This window comes from Pogona vitticeps, chromosome 1 (assembly GCF_051106095.1).
Source record: "Pogona vitticeps strain Pit_001003342236 chromosome 1, PviZW2.1, whole genome shotgun sequence".
In the NCBI taxonomy this organism is placed as follows: Eukaryota; Metazoa; Chordata; class Lepidosauria; order Squamata; family Agamidae; genus Pogona; species Pogona vitticeps.
Window position 1 is genome coordinate 68,439,384 of NC_135783.1, and position 15,533 is coordinate 68,454,916.

Sequence of the window (15,533 nt, forward strand, 5' to 3'; positions counted from 1 at the left end):
GTAGTGTAACCCAACAGTGTGTGCTTGCTGGATAGCTCAATGATTTAGGTATCTGGCTGTGGAGCCAGAGGTTGGGGATTCAATTCCCCCCACTGTGCCTCCTGTGAGTACAGCCAGCCTGTGTGAGTATTCTGTATTGAACTGAAGTGGTTCACTCTTCTAGTCCATATTTGTGATTAAATACAACACAGGTTTAAGTTTCTTTCTTTTCTGCTTCTCATTCAGTCATTATTTCTTCAATACATTAGACAAAGGTCCATTCAAACTCAACCACGAGTAGTGACAAAACATCAGTTAATGTCACTGGAACAGTTCTCACCATGTTAATGCTTTTACTTTACAGCTGTACACAGTACAGAGTAATATTGCTGTTTCTTGGTATAAGCAACTTATTTGCTTATACATTTTCCTATGGAAGCCTCAATTAATTCCAAAATACATAGAACATATGGATATGAAATTCCAAGTCTTATTGAAGGCTTTTTGAGTTCATAGTGGCCTAGACACATGGTGATCTACCCAAGCCAAGGAAGCCTAGTTTAAACCTATTTCCTTCAAAGATTTGATTAATCTTAATTTTGTTCTTTGCCAGCAATTACAAGGATATGGTAGGGTGTGGAGTTTGTTAAATAGAGTATCACAAGACAGGACTGACACGTATTTTACTTGGAAGGTCATATGGTTAGCAAGCTTAACGAGGCTTACATTATTCTCTAATAAAAGGCCTAGGAAAGACATCAATACCCATATTTGAAGACCTTGATTCTGTACCTCCCACCAGAGGATTGTACTGAAAGAGAAAATATTGAGAACTTTCAAGTGTTTAGTCCTCATATTTCTGTTTTCCATAATTTGAAGAAGGAGCCCTTGCCACATATAACTCAGAGTGATTAAAGGTGGGTTACTGAAATATGCTCTGTGAAAGTCTACCTTCCAAGAATGTCCAAAAATGTCAATTGCTATAAAATGCAGCTCTCTACCTATTACCAAAAGCCAATTAATGGGAGCCTTCAATTATACCATATTACTATCTAGACTGGTTTCCAGTTTATTTCTGAGCTCAAAGCAAAGCGACAGTTATTACCTATAGGGGGAGGATTTCTATGACATTTTTTCTTGCAACCTATGCTTGAGCTTATGGGTGGGTTTGAACATATTTATGAGTACTGTAATCTGTTGTGAAAGGCCAGCTTACTTATAAACATGTTCGAACTTGCTTATGAGATTCAAATGTAGGTTGCAGAGAAAATGTGAAATATCATAGAAATCCTCTCCCGACTTATAAGGCACTAAATAACTTAGCAGATATCTAAAGTACTACACCTACCTATGATTTTAACGTATATTTCATGCTCAAGTCCAAAGTGAAGATGGCAGCATCTCCAGAAAAGTTCAATGTGGAAGAGCATAGGACCATAATCAAGTTCTTGTTTCCCCAAGGGAAAGATGCAAAGCAGATCCATGATGAAATGTCACAAACTATGGGTGACAGTGGTCCTTTACATGCAACAGTTAAACGTTGCATTGTCAATTTTTAAACTGGCCATTTCGGTGTTGAAAGTGAGAAACCCAGTGAAAGGCCTGTTTCTGTCTCTGTGCCTGCAAATGTGAAAGTCATCCATAATGTGATAATGGAGGACCGCCGAATCTCAACCAAAAGTATTGCTATATATCTGAGAATATCACGTGAGAGAGTCGGTGTCATTATCCACAATGACTTGGAAATGAGAAAGCAAAGTGGATCCCAAAACTTTTGACAACCGAACAAAAGAGGAAACGTGTGGAGTCACTGGTGGCTGTTTTTGAACATTTTGCAAGAAATGAGTCAGATTTCCTGGGGAAACTGGTAACTGGTGATGAGGGGTGGATCTACTTTTATGATCCTGAGACAAAGGAACAGTCTAAGGAATGGGGGCACAGTGGTTCCCCCAGCCAAAGAAGTTCCAAGTGCAAAGGTCGGTGCAGAAGCAAAGGGCAACAGTTTTTTGGGATAAGAAGGGAGTTTTGCTGGTAGACTACCTCCAACAGGTTTCAAGCATCAGTGCAAAATATTACTGTGCTTTATTGATGTTGACGCAAAACATCAAGGAAAAACATCAAGGAAAAACAAGAAAAGCTCTCCAAGGGTCTCATCCTGTTGCATGACAATGCCTCGTCACACACTACAGGTGAAACAGTAGCAAAACTGACATCCTTAGGCTTTCAAGTTATGCCCCACCCACCCTAATCTCCCGACCTGGCTCCTTCTGCCTATTATCTGTTCCCCACACTCAAAAAACACCTAAAGGGACAACAATTTGGGAGTGTTCTGGAGGCAACTAATGCTGCAAATGAGTGGTTACACCAGCACTCGGAAGAATTTTATTTGCAGGGACTTAAGAAGCTGCAGGACAAATGTCGCAAGTGCATTGACTTCCTGGGAGAATATGTAGAATAGTGTGGCAGTTACAGCTTACTAGCTCAATTTTTTCTGGGTAAATTTCAATACAGTACTTATCAGCACCCCTTCGTATATAGGGGAAAATACCCACTCCACTTATTCTCAAATAGGTTACCACTGGTGCCATACATTTGGTGAAAACTTTGGGTGCTATTGAAAGTCCAAATGGAAGCACCTTGAATTAGTGTATCTGAGGTCCTACTGCAAAGCTCATGAAACTGCGATGGTTTCATCTGACATGTGAAAATAACCATCTTTCAAGTCTATAACAATGAATCAGTTTCCCTCTTTGAAGCAGTGGCAGCAAATTTGTTAGTCACCATCCAAAACGTTTTTGTACTTCTTGACATTCATTGGATCCACAATTGGACGTAAACCTCCATCCTTCCTGCGTAAAGTAATGAGAATAAAACCCATATTCTTTGAGAGTTTAAGGTACTTTCACTATTGCATCTTTCATGAATAGTGCTGCAATTTCCTCTTCTAATATTTCTGATGGTGTCGTTGGACAGAAAGTACTCATAGGTTGAATGCTGTCAAACTCAATGGCTGATCTATAAGCCATGATAGAAAGGATCCATTTATCAGTGATGATGGAGAATCAGATGTTGAGGTGGGGCACTAAGATACACTGGGTAGTAGAAAAAGTTGTAGCTTCTGTAATTTCCTGTTTTATACTGTTGGCCTCATCTGCTTTTGAGTAAAAAAACGTTGCTTTGATTATTTTCTATTATTGTTATTTGCTCTTTTTGTAATGTGGATGACTTGGACTTTAACCTACTTGCTTGCTGTCTATAATAACCTGAAGGTGGCTGTACTGTACTTCTTCGCTTGTTTACAGGAGAGCTATTTTCCTGGTAAGTATATTGTCTTTTCCAAGGATTTCTGTATTGTTTATCTTCGTATTTGTGTTTTGCTCTGGGTTTCTTTTTGTGTTTTGCTCTATGTTTCTTTTTAAACAGGTCTTCTATTGTACCATCTGTTATGGTGTTGAAGAAATGTTGTCCATCAGACAGTAAGTCTTTTGTTTGGCATCTGAATTTGTCTGATATGACAGACAGTCTTAACCACACATATATCCTTAAAACAACTACTGCAGACATATTTTAGCTACACAATTTGTGGCACGTCTTGTTGAATGGATTTGTTGTGTTCTAATGAAAATGCTTCCTGCTGTAATTGTCAGAGTTCTTTTATCCCCTGGGAAGCTGATTAAAAGCGGCTGTATCTTCTTCCATAAGAAATGATGGTACACAGCCACTGCAGCCTTATAATTAGCATTTCTGATACCTACAACAGCAGTGGAACAGATGTATGCCCCTATCAGGTCCATTTTACAACTCTCTTTGTTCATTGGTGTTGAATGCTGCTTCCCTCTTGATCTTGATTAGGAAGTTTCCACTATTACTGAGTTTGATGATGTTTTAAAAGGAAAGACACTCTTTCTTCCACTTGTTGATGTCGATGGTGAGGCCTGTTCTTTCAATATCAAATCAACAACTTTAAGTGATTATTACCACATGGACCACTTTAGATGAGAGTGTCTGGTTTTAAGTACCACTCTAATGAAGTTTTGACAAATCTTATACAGTTGGGTTTGATGACTCTCTCCTGAACAGCAAAGGCACTTATTACCACTGTCCTTTAAAGGATCTCACTGGGGCAAGCTGCACACTGTTGGCAAGGGCCATTAGGAGCCATAAACAATGGAGGACAGTCCAAAGGACAAACAGTATTTTTTTTCTTTTTTAATTTCCAGAGATACCAAAGAAGAGAAAAGGTAAATAGGAAAGAACTATTTACAAATGTTTGTACAGTGGTGCCTCGCACAACGAGGTTAATCCGTCCCGGATTAACCCTCGCTGTGTGAAACATCGCTCAGCGGAAAGTAAAAAGTCATTGGAACACATTAAACAGCGTTTAATGCGTTCCAATTCGGCCAAACAGTCACCGTTGTGTGATGTTCCTCTATGGCTGGCAGCCATTTTCGCACCCTCCCCTCGCTTTACGAGGGCGCGAAAATGGCTGCGATCAGCTGTTCCGCGGCTTCAAAATGGCCGCCAGAACAGCCGAAATGGCCGGCCGCAGCATTTTCGCGCCCTTGGTAAGTGAGGGGAGGGCGCGAAAACGCTGCGCGCAGCCATTTCGGCTGTTCCGGCAGCGTTTTCGCGCCCTCCCCTTGCTTACCAAGGGCGCGAAAACGCTGCGCCCGGCCCTTTCGGCTGTTCCAGCGGCCATTTTGAAGCCGTGGAACAGCTGATTGGCGGGTCGCAAAGCGAAGGTCAGTAAGCGAACCGCTTACCGACCTTCGCTCTGCGATTTTCGCCCATTGGGGCCATCGCTCTGCGATCGCATTAGCGATCGCAAAAGTGTCATCGTAGAGCGAATTCATCGCTCTACAGGGCGCTCGTTGTGCGAGGCACCACTGTACTTTACACAGGATTATATAATCTCTAAACAGTGCCAAGGTGTTGCCTCTGGGGCAGCTAGAAGAGAACTGAGAAACAAAAGCTGGATGGATGAACATGTCCATTAGGGAGGACAGGCAAAAATCCTGAAGCTCTGGAATGTTTCTGAGGGTGTCCGCACAGGCACAGAAGAAACTCAAATGTGTGACTCACTGAGTCTACAAAGAAGCTCTCAATTTCAGCAGACTTTTGGCCTGTTGGATAATTGGTTGTATCTATGCCATCCTGTCTGCTTTCTTCCTCATTTTTAAACATATATTAGCAGCTGACCTATTTTTAGTGGGTTTTATAACTGTATTTTGAAATTTATTTTTCTGTTGTCATGATTCCACCTTGAGTGCATCATACTGAAGTACAAGGCAGGATAAAATGCTTTTAGAAACAGACACTTTTATTATAACCAAGAAGCAGTTTAGATTTAGTATACTTGAAATTAAAATGCATACATTTCTATAATCTACAGCTATAAAGTTCCAGAAGAAGACTAGCTGCTGCCTTACCAAGGTACAAACCTGTAACAGGACTGTGAGGCTTTCCAATTACATGGCCAATACATTCATTCATCAGTGCCTGTAAGCTCTGGAAAATAGAAAACAAACCACTATAAATACATTTTAAATTTTTAAAAATATTTAACTTAGGAACACATGGTTAATCATCCTTCTTTTCCAGAATATATTAGCAATTTGTCTTATGTAGATAATACTTGTTAACTTAAAGTGAAGAGTGGTTTTTGACATACCAAGAAGTCATCTTCAGGCAGAGCTGAAATAAAGGCTGGCTCAATTGCTTGAAGGAAATCGAAACCCTGTGTTGCCCACCTGTCAAGCACACAGAAGTTATGTTAACCAGAATTTTTATACGAGAAGTTCTATTTGCTTTCTCTATATTCTTGTGCCTACAATGAAAGGCTCTACCAAATTTTGCCTCCTCTCTGGTCACAGAAGTTTCATCCCCAAATTACTGACAACAAGGCAATTAGTAAATGCATGCCATATAGAAAGGGATGTCTTCCTGCTTAAGAACAGCCATTACAGTGTTCAGCCAATTACAAAAAAAAAAAAATCCTTGGAGGAAGAGTGCAGTTCTTAACTCATACCATAATCTGAGGTTTCTAAACCAGTATTGAATCTACTGATTTCTTTTCTTTTCTAAATCAAACATAATTAACAGTGTGACAAGCTTTCACTCTCTCCTTGTTTCTTCTCATGACAGTCATCATTATCTGGAAAGCTCTGAATAATCTGGACCTTGAATTGCCTGAGATGTCTAATTTTTGCAGAGAAGGGGTGGGCAACATCCACCCCAAAGGGGATGTCTGCAGTTCCTAAGGCCACCCAAGAGCCCACTTCTAGAAAAGCTTTTTAAAAAAATCTCAAAGCATGGAAACCAACACTTCAAGACATTGAAATAAATAGACAGGTTACTTACCTGTAACCATGGTTCTTCAAGTGTACCTCTGTGAATTCACACAAATGGGTTAAAACAGCACCTGCACTGGTCCTCTCTGAATCTTCTAGAGCTTAGGAGAAAAGTAACAAAGTTTAGCTTGCCCCTACAGCGCATGCTCGGCCCACCTCAGACCTCAGTTCCATTTGTCTGCCACCAAGGCCTGAGATTAGTGTAGACCTAGTCAGTGACGGACAGTGGGGAGGCTGGGTGGGATGTGTGAATTCACAGAGGTCCACTTGAAGAACCATGGTGACAGGTAAGTAACCTGTCTTTCTTCATCGTGGCCTCTGTGAATGCACACAAATGGTGACTAGCAAGCTCACACCGGAAGGAGGGCCGTCACTGAAGAATAGATGTCAGCCCTGTTCTCCCAAAGTTAGTCTCCTTCTTGGCCCGGAGGTCCAGTCTATAATGTGTAATGAACGTAGACAAATTGGACCAGGGGGCTGCTCTGCAGATATCGGGGATGTCAACGCCACGCAGCAGGTCCGTAGATGTAGCAACAGCTCTCGTGGAATAAGCCTTAATACCTTCAGGGAGAGGTTTGCTCTGTAGTTCATAAGCAAGGGCTATAGTAGAGACCAACCATCAAGATAATGTGGAAGAGGAGGCAGCAGAACCCTTGTGCTGTCCATAAAACAGAAGAACAGTCTATGTGCTGAACGGAATTCTTTAGTACGTGTGACATAATATGATAAAGCTCTTCTCACATCCAGGGAGTGGAGCATGCGCTCAACATCAGAAACAGGATTTGGGAACAAATAGGCAACACCAACGGCTGGTTAACATGAAATTCTGAAACAACTTTGGGGAAAAACGAAACGTCAGGGTACAACATGACCTTGTCCTTGAAGAATTGCAGGTATGGTGTATCAGACCGAAGTGCTGCCAACTCACTTGCTCTGCATGCTGAGGTGATAGCAACTAGGAATAAAGTCTTAAATGACAGAAGACGGATGTCACAGGATGCCATAGGCTCAAAAGGTTGACGGGTGAGAGAATGTAAAACAACCTGTAATGACCATTGTTGTACAGGATGTTTTATAGGTGGTCTCATGTTAGAAAGGCCTTTAAGAAAAGCCTTAAGGGTTGGGTGAGAGAAAATCTGGATGCTTCAGAGTTACGTGGCTGAAAAGAAACAATAGCTGAAATATAGACTTTCAAGGTGGAGATGGACAGACCCAAGTCAAACAAGTATCGAAGATACCGCAGAAGTGAGGTTAAGGAGATTGGTGAAGTTTGAAAATTGTGAGTCTCAGCAAATTTTAAGAAATTTCTCCATTTGTATTTATAGAGAAGGGTAGTGGATAGTTTTCTAGCCTTCTAGATGACCTCCTGTAGTGATGGGATATCCTCCAGGCTGTCAGGTGAAGAGATTCTAAGTCCGGATGGAAGATGTTCCGCAATCCTGAGTGAGGAGGTGCGGGAGAAGTGGCAACTTGATCGTGTCTACAGCCATTGTCATTAGAATGGAGAACCATGGCTGTCGTGGTCACCATGGAGCAATGAAGATTGCCTCTGCCTTCATCTGAAATGCTCTGATCAGCGCCTTTTGAATGATCAGAATAGGCGGAAACAGATAGAGGAGGCCTGTTCTCCATGGGATAATAAAAGCATCTCTGAGTGATTCCTTGCCCCTTCCCGCACGAGAAGCATATTTGCTGCATTTCCTGTTGGCGGGGGTTGCAAACATGTCCACTGCTGGTTTCCCCCACTTGTGACATAGGCTGAGGAAGACCTTGTTGTCCAGCTCCCATTCGTGAGTTTGGAATGGGAGACGACTCAATCTGTCCGCCAATTCGTTGTCTGTCGTGGCCACATGGATGGCTACAGGGAAGATGTGATGATGGCTACAGGGAAGATGTGATGTTGGCATAGATGAACTGCCAGGAACAGTAGAGACTTGGATCGAGTCCCTCCTTGTTTGTTGATGTAATACATAGTCGTGGTGTTGTCTGTGATGAGCTGAACCCCACAACCCTGTATCAGAGGAAGGAATGCTCTGAATGCTTTTATTACAGCTAGCAGTTCTAGATGGTTAATGTGGAAAGTGGATTCCTGAGCATTCAGAGTTATGACCATAAGAGCATGGATCCGATGTTCCCCGCAATGTGCCCCCAACCTGTGGGGCTTGCATCCATCATGACCTGGCATGTTAGCTGCAGAGGTCGAAAGGGCTTGCCGATTAAGAGATGTGATAGAAATGTCCACCACTGTAACTGTTGTGCAAGTTCTGGTGTGACGAGCAAGCATTTCCGCTAATTGTCCTGAAGGGGATCAAAGAGGGCAAGAAGCCATGACGAAGAGAACTCATTTTCAGACGAGCATGAGACACTGCACAGGTTGTTGAAGCCGTCAGTCCTAATAGATGTTATGCGTGTCTTGCTGAGACTTTCACATGTGGCTGGAACTTGCGAACTGCCCTTTTTATTTTCTTTATGCGTTCTGGTGGTAGAAACATGCGAGCTTCGACTGAGTTGAGTCTTGCTCCTGTGTAGTCCACTACCTGAGATGGTGTAAGGTGGGACTTTTTGTAGTTGATTGAAAGGCCTAGGGCCTTTAGAGTGTTGAGGATGAATTTGGTGTCCTTGAGTGCTCTTTTCCTTGAAGGGGAGACAATCAGCCAATCATCTATGTAGGGATACACCTGTATTCCCTGAAGACGTAGATGAGCTGCCACAGGGGCCATACATTTGGTGAATGTCCGTGGAGCTGTTGACAGGCCGAAAGGAAGAGCGATGCATTGATAAATGGTGTTTTGGAAAATTAGACGGAGATATTTTCTGTGATTTGGATGAATGGTGATATGAAAGTAGGCGTCTTTCAGATCCACTACAACAAACCAGTCTCCTTTCTTTAACTGGTGAATGATGGACTCCAGGGTGACCATCTGGAAACAACGTGGATGAAGGTAAGTATTCAATTCCCTCAGGTCCAGGATGGGTCTTATTCCCCTCTCCTTCTTGGGTACCGCAAAGTAACAGGAGTAAAAACCTCCTGCTATGTCCCGACTTAGTACTCTTTGAATGACTTGTTTTTGAAGTAAGGTGAGAATCTCTTCTTCTAGAACAGGATCGAATGATGTAAGCTTGACCTGTCCTAGAGGAGGTAATTCTGTAAATTCCAGATGGTAACCGGATTGTATAATGTTTAAGACCCAGGAGTCTTTTGTGATACAGTAGTTAACCAGTTTTGTAGAAACGGTGAAAGGCGAGTTGTGTGAGCTACTTCCAATGGTATTCTGATCAAGTCAAAGGTACTGCTTCGACTTCTTTCCTGCTGGTTTGTAGGACTGCCTACATTGAGTAGCCTGGTGTCTGAAACTGGAAGCAGAAGAGGAGGCCTGAGATGACCTAGTCTGACCCTGGTTCTTGAAAGGGCGGTAGGACTGAGAAGTAGACTGTTGGTAAGTCTGTTGAGTATACTTAGCGCGCCATTGGAATTTGCTATATCTGGGCTGTTGGATGGTGTAAGATTTAGCTGTATTTTTATTTTTGTGCAGGTTTTCCAGATTGTCATCTGTTTTTTCGTTGAAGAGACCCGAGGCATCGAAAGGTAAGTTTTCAATTCTGCTCTTAATGTTCTCCATAATATTTGAAGACCTGAGCCAAGCTCCTCAAGGTAACGATTGAAGCAAGATTCTTGGCTATGGCATCAGCTATGTGTCAAGATGCTAGTCTTTGATGCTTTGAAAGAGTGAGAGCCTTGGCATGCGTATTGATACACATTTGTTTAATGTCTTCAGGAGCGACTTCTAAGGCTGGCAGAATTCAGGACCATAATTGCCTCTGATAGGCACCCATGGCCACTAAATAGTTCGTGATGCACAGAACAAAGGTGGTAAGTGAATACATGCATTGTCCCAGTACTTCCAAATTACTGCCTTCCCTGTTCGTGGGAGTAACATGGCCTTTGGCAGGTGATTTAGAGGCACTAGATTCCACCACCAAGGAATTTGGTATAGGATGCTTGGTAAAGAAAGCGGTATCAGGACCATGGATGCGGTAGAGATTTTCAGTTCTACGGGATACTGGTATGGAATTAGCTGGTTGGGTCCAATATTCCTTGATAAGGTCCAGTGAAGCAGGTATGTACGCTAAACTCAAGGGTGGTATCTCTCTTGGTTAATATCCCCAAAAATGAGATCCTCCGCCGGTGGAGGTGATTGTTCAGTGTCCATCTTAAGAGTTTTAGCCATACGGGAGACCATCTGGACATAGGATGAAAAGTCCTCAGATGGAGATGAAGGATGAGTATCTGCCGCATCAGACTCTAAAGGTTCACCTGCCACACGTGTATCCAGTGTAGCTTCAGACATAATATCCTCCTCTTGCTCAGACAAACCTGAGGAGAGTAGTTGCTCTTGCTCAGGAGCAGGCAACCTTTTGGCAGCATGTCCTGTTTCTTTTTGAGAGGAATGTTCAAAGCCAGATGTAAATCCTTTAGAGGTCGGTTGTGCTCCCTCTTTATGAACAATTGCAGCTCCACTCTTTATGGGCTTGACAAGATGGTCTCTGGCTCTCGACGTCGAGGTATCTTCAACGTCGATGTTTGCGAGGAGGGGAAGCTGAAGAGGAAGGAGACGAGGAATAATCATAGCGACGTCTCCTCTTTTGCCTCCTGTAATCCTCTGACATAGATGAGGAGTCTGATGTATATTCCCATCTTCGACATCGATGGCAAGACCTCTTACGGTCCTCGCTGTAGTCCAAATCAGACATCCCTTCGATGTTGATGCTTTCTTTTCCTCTCGACGTCAAGGTCGGAGTCCTCATATCTGTGTTTATGTCGGTGTCGAGATTTCTTAGGCAAGACTACCACCTCTTGTCTAGAATGTGGACGTCGAGGAGTCAAATGCTTGGTCTTGGCTGACTTCTTTCGGCGTGGAGAATCTGAAGCCAAGGATTTCAACGCCGATGAAGGAGTCTGAGATGCCCACCCGGTAAATACAGGGCTGTCCTGGGCCATAGCTGAACTAGCAATAGTTTGAGCTAGTTGGCTCGCTGACGGTGACCCTTCAGCGTCGACAGGCAGGAGTTCCTGTTGTCTAGTTGGTAGAGACGTTCCTGCCTCAGACAAAGATTCCCGGTCCCGGGAAGAATCTTCCAAAATAGGCGAGGGCAACTGAAGCTGAAACTGGAGGAACAGTAAGAGTTTGTTCCTTAGGCTTTGCCTTGGTCTTAGATGTCGACTTTTTTTGTTTCAGATCGCTGGCCAAACTAGAAGCAGATGAACCGGTACATTGCATTTTAGTAGGTGGTTTTTTCTTAGGTTTGTCCACAGCTTTGGCGGTTTGAAGAGGGGGTGGTCAGGCAACCGGAACCTCAGATCTAACAGTAGACGGAGTAGGAGTAGATTCCATCTCCGAAGGCTGGGAAGCAGAAAGCGTCTTGTCCCAGAGAAAAAACTTTAACCGCTGCTGATGTGCTTTCAAAGCTGCCTTAGTGAATTTTTTGCAGTGTTTACAGATGGGTTTCCCCAAGGCAAAAAACACAAAGATCGTGCCCGTCAGAGAAAGGTAGCTTGCGGGAACAAGAGGAGCAGCGGGTAAAGGGTCCAGACCGGGACATAAAGCGGCAATTATTGGAGGAAGTCCTCGTGGCGCAGTGGTTAAAACGCTGTACTGCAGCTAAAACTGTGCTCACGACCTGGGGTTCAAATCCCAGGTAGCCGGCTCAAGGTTGACTAAGCCTTCCATCCTTCCGAGGTCGATAAAATGAGTACCCAGCTTGCTGGGGGGGCAATGTGTAGCCTGTATAATTAAAATTGTAAACCGCCCAGAGAGTGCTTGTAGCGCTATGGGGCGGTATATAAGTCCAATAAATAAATAAATAAATAAATAAAATAAGACAAATAATAGGATTAGGAAAGCGGTGCGTGCTGCAAAGCAGTAGGTAAATTGGGCGGAAAAATCCAATCAACATGTACTTGCAGTCAGAATAAAGAATGGTCGTTCAGTCCGAGGTCAGGGCAACAGATAGATGAAAACTCGAGAGGCAAGCCACGTCAAAGTCCGAAATAGCCAGAAATAACAACACTAATAAAGAGCTCTAATGAGAGGTTCCAACATTCACGGCGGAAAAAATGGAACTGAGATCTGAGGCGGGCGGAGCATGCGCTGTAGGGGCAAGCTAAACTTTGTTACTTTTCTCCTAAGCTCTAGAAGATTCACAGAGGACCAGCGCAGGTGCTGTTTTACCCCATTTGTGTGCATTCACAGAGGCCACGATGAAGAAATTGCTATTTTCAACTGTTAAACAAGCTACTTCCACAGCACTTTTACACTTTAAACCCAGTGTCTATTCTACAAATTCTCAAACAACCCAAGTATACTGGTATAAGCAACAGAATATAGCCACACTGATAAACTAATAATAAAATAATATGGTATACATCTGCAGTTCTTTTATATACAAATGCTCTCTTGTGGTTTTTTCAGCAGGGTCTTGAAAAGTCCTGCAAGTCCTCCTCTCAAAGTGGCAGTGGTGAGGAGAAACCAGAAACACTGGTTTGTGTCTGCTTTCTTTCTTTAAGGCCATTCCTGTGCAGCCTATGATGGGGATAAAAACAATAGTTTGGCCCTTAAGCCCCGTAAGATCCCCACCTTGTTGTAGAAGTTGTGTGACACTTAGCATTGAAAACATCAATTAAAGCAGACCTGGGCAAAGTGCGGCCCAAGGGCCACATACGGCCCGCGAGCCACTCCTGTCCAGCTTGCCGGTCGTCACTCCAGTCCGGTGTTCAAGCCCAAGATAGACTGGATTTCTCTCACTGAACAAGTTGAACATCAAAACCATTTATAGATTTTTGTCTAAAGTTGATCAGTTGCTTATCTAACATACAACAAATAACCTCTTTAGTATTTGTGAAGATTAACAAGTTTAAAATAAAAACAATCATAACATCACTGTTTCATTTTATTTTCAAGTAAAGTTGGGTCGTCCCCCGAACACAGTTCAGATTTTTCATGTGGCCCCCTATAGAAATTAATTGCTCACCCTTGAATTAAAGCAGTCCTGGTAGCAACACTGCTCTGTGTTTAAAAGGAGCAGGATCTCACTGAAAGCAATAAAACTGAAAATAGCAAACTGTCTGTTTAACCATTACCTGGGTCTGGTGCCTCGACCACTCTCACATTTAGTAAGAACATAATTCATCCACTTCCTTGCAAAACTGATATACTGGTCTCCGATTTTCTGTCTGAATTCTCCAGACATCAGACGAATTACTTCTTTATGGTACTATAATATATTAAGATTACACTTCAAGATGTTGAAATAAGCATTGCTTTTTTCGTCTGTCAGAAAAGCCACATGCTGCCACAACATTTTTATGACAATCAGTGTGCAGATTTACAAATTCTCAAATAATTCAAGCACAATTACCTATACAGAAAAATCAGCAATATAAGTGTGTGGTATAGCTGTGTAACAATATGAATACAAAGCCTCCCGACATCCACAGCAAAATAAAACTTCAAGATCAGTTAAAAAGAAATGACAAAACTTTCAACAGATCAAATATTCTTGTGATGGGAAACATTTAAAATTGTCGGTATTTTGTTTGTTTTCTCAAAATGCCAACTCTTGGTTGAATCTACACTCAACTGCCTATGTTATGTTTCAGTTTTCTAACATAACGTAGTGAAAAGAAAATATATAATGCACAGACTGGGGGAAAGCTGAAAAAAAATCTACATATAAAATTTATTCTCTTTTTCAAATGATGTAAGAGTTCTTCAACAGCCCTGTACTATGGAAAAAAAGAGATTTTTTTTTCTCTGAACCTACCTCAAAACCAAAGTTGTAACACTGAATCATGGCTTCCCGATAATATTGCTGCAAAGTGGCAGATTCTGACTCATCAACCTCTGCATCAAATTCAGATGTGAACATGCGGTCAACTCTGTCAAGGGCACTGCTTATTTTATTACACAGCTGCAAAGCATCACTCTGAAAGACAGGAAAGACATATCTGCTGAAATATACAGCATTAGTAGTCCAAAAGTGCACAACTCCATGAGAACTTCATTATTAGCTAAAATGCAGTGTAAGGTGCTTTGTTAAAGAACAGATTATGAAGAGTTCCTTGATATCTTAAGTTGCTATCCTATATCCATTTATCATCATCATCATGTAACTACAGAGCTGGAAGGAACCCTACAGAACATCAAAGTCCAATCTCTTTCAAGGAGGCACAATGGGGAATCAAACTCCCAACCTCTGGCTCCATAGCCAGATGCCTAAACCACTCTGCAGCATTTTTTTAACTTTAAATAAAAATCACTGAATACAACAGGACATATTTCTGAGCAGCACTGTAGAAGACTGTGTTGTTATAGATGAAAATAGCTTGTGGAAAAAAAACTTTAATACAAGAACCTAATTCATCAGAAGCATGAGGTACATCTTTGAGCACGTATCTTAACAAACCCATGCAACACAAATACGATAAAGATGAAATTATACCCACATATAATATGTTTTTTAGCTCTTTACTAAGTTGCCTTCTAAGATTTTGCTGGCAACTTGCAGAAATCTGGAATGCTCCCAACCATTGAAGAAACTTATAAACACAGAAGTAATCAGTGATAATAATCTATGAACAGAAATGTCCTTTCCAGAGAATCTTTCTCTATTGTAACGCTAAAGCATTCTGATACAGTGGGGTCTTGACTTAAGAACGGCTCGAGTTAAGAACATTTTGACTTAAGAACCGCTCTCATAGGAAAATATTGACTTGACTTAAGTACTTAGATTTGAGTTACAAACTGAGAAAAAACCACGTGGGAGGCAGGGAAAGTGCAAAATGTGAACTTTCAGTTAACTGTTGGCCAGTGAAAAGGGTGCCTGTCTGCTTCCTCACTCCTCCCAGCGTTTAGAGAGTGGATTGGGAGACAGTCTTCGGACTGCCTGGTACTGTACTGTCTGGACTGTCTTTTCCCTGCCTTCCCTGAACCTTTCTTGACCTAAGAAAAAAAGAAACAAAATATCCCCTTCCAGTGGTCGAAGGCGGAATAGCAGCTTCCCATTAGTTTCTATGGACGGAAAAGAGCAGATACGGATCAAATGGTTCTCAATGCATTCCTATGGGAAATGCAGATTTGACCTGAGAACTTTTTGACTTGAGAACCGCCTTCCAATATGGATTAAGTTCTCAAGTCAAGACCCCAC

General features: G+C 42.2%; 1 protein-coding gene across 5 annotated transcripts in view; it reads right to left on the minus strand.

Annotated features, from left to right (window-relative positions):
* The window catches only part of MAP3K4 (mitogen-activated protein kinase kinase kinase 4), a 104,649-nt gene that overhangs the window by 21,722 nt on the left and 67,394 nt on the right, over positions 1–15,533 (minus strand). For 3 of the 5 annotated variants that reach the window (XM_020808991.3, XM_020808974.3, XM_020809009.3), the window contains exons 12-15: positions 14,151–14,312; positions 13,468–13,601; positions 5,651–5,729; positions 5,409–5,487 (exon numbers count right to left, since the gene is read on the minus strand). In XM_020808991.3, the coding sequence (XP_020664650.3) occupies positions 5,409–5,487; positions 5,651–5,729; positions 13,468–13,601; positions 14,151–14,312 (454 nt within the window). The remainder of the gene's footprint in view (positions 1–5,408; positions 5,488–5,650; positions 5,730–13,467; positions 13,602–14,150; positions 14,313–15,533) is intronic. The other 2 variants (XM_020808981.3, XM_020809020.3) reach the window with 1 other exon arrangement.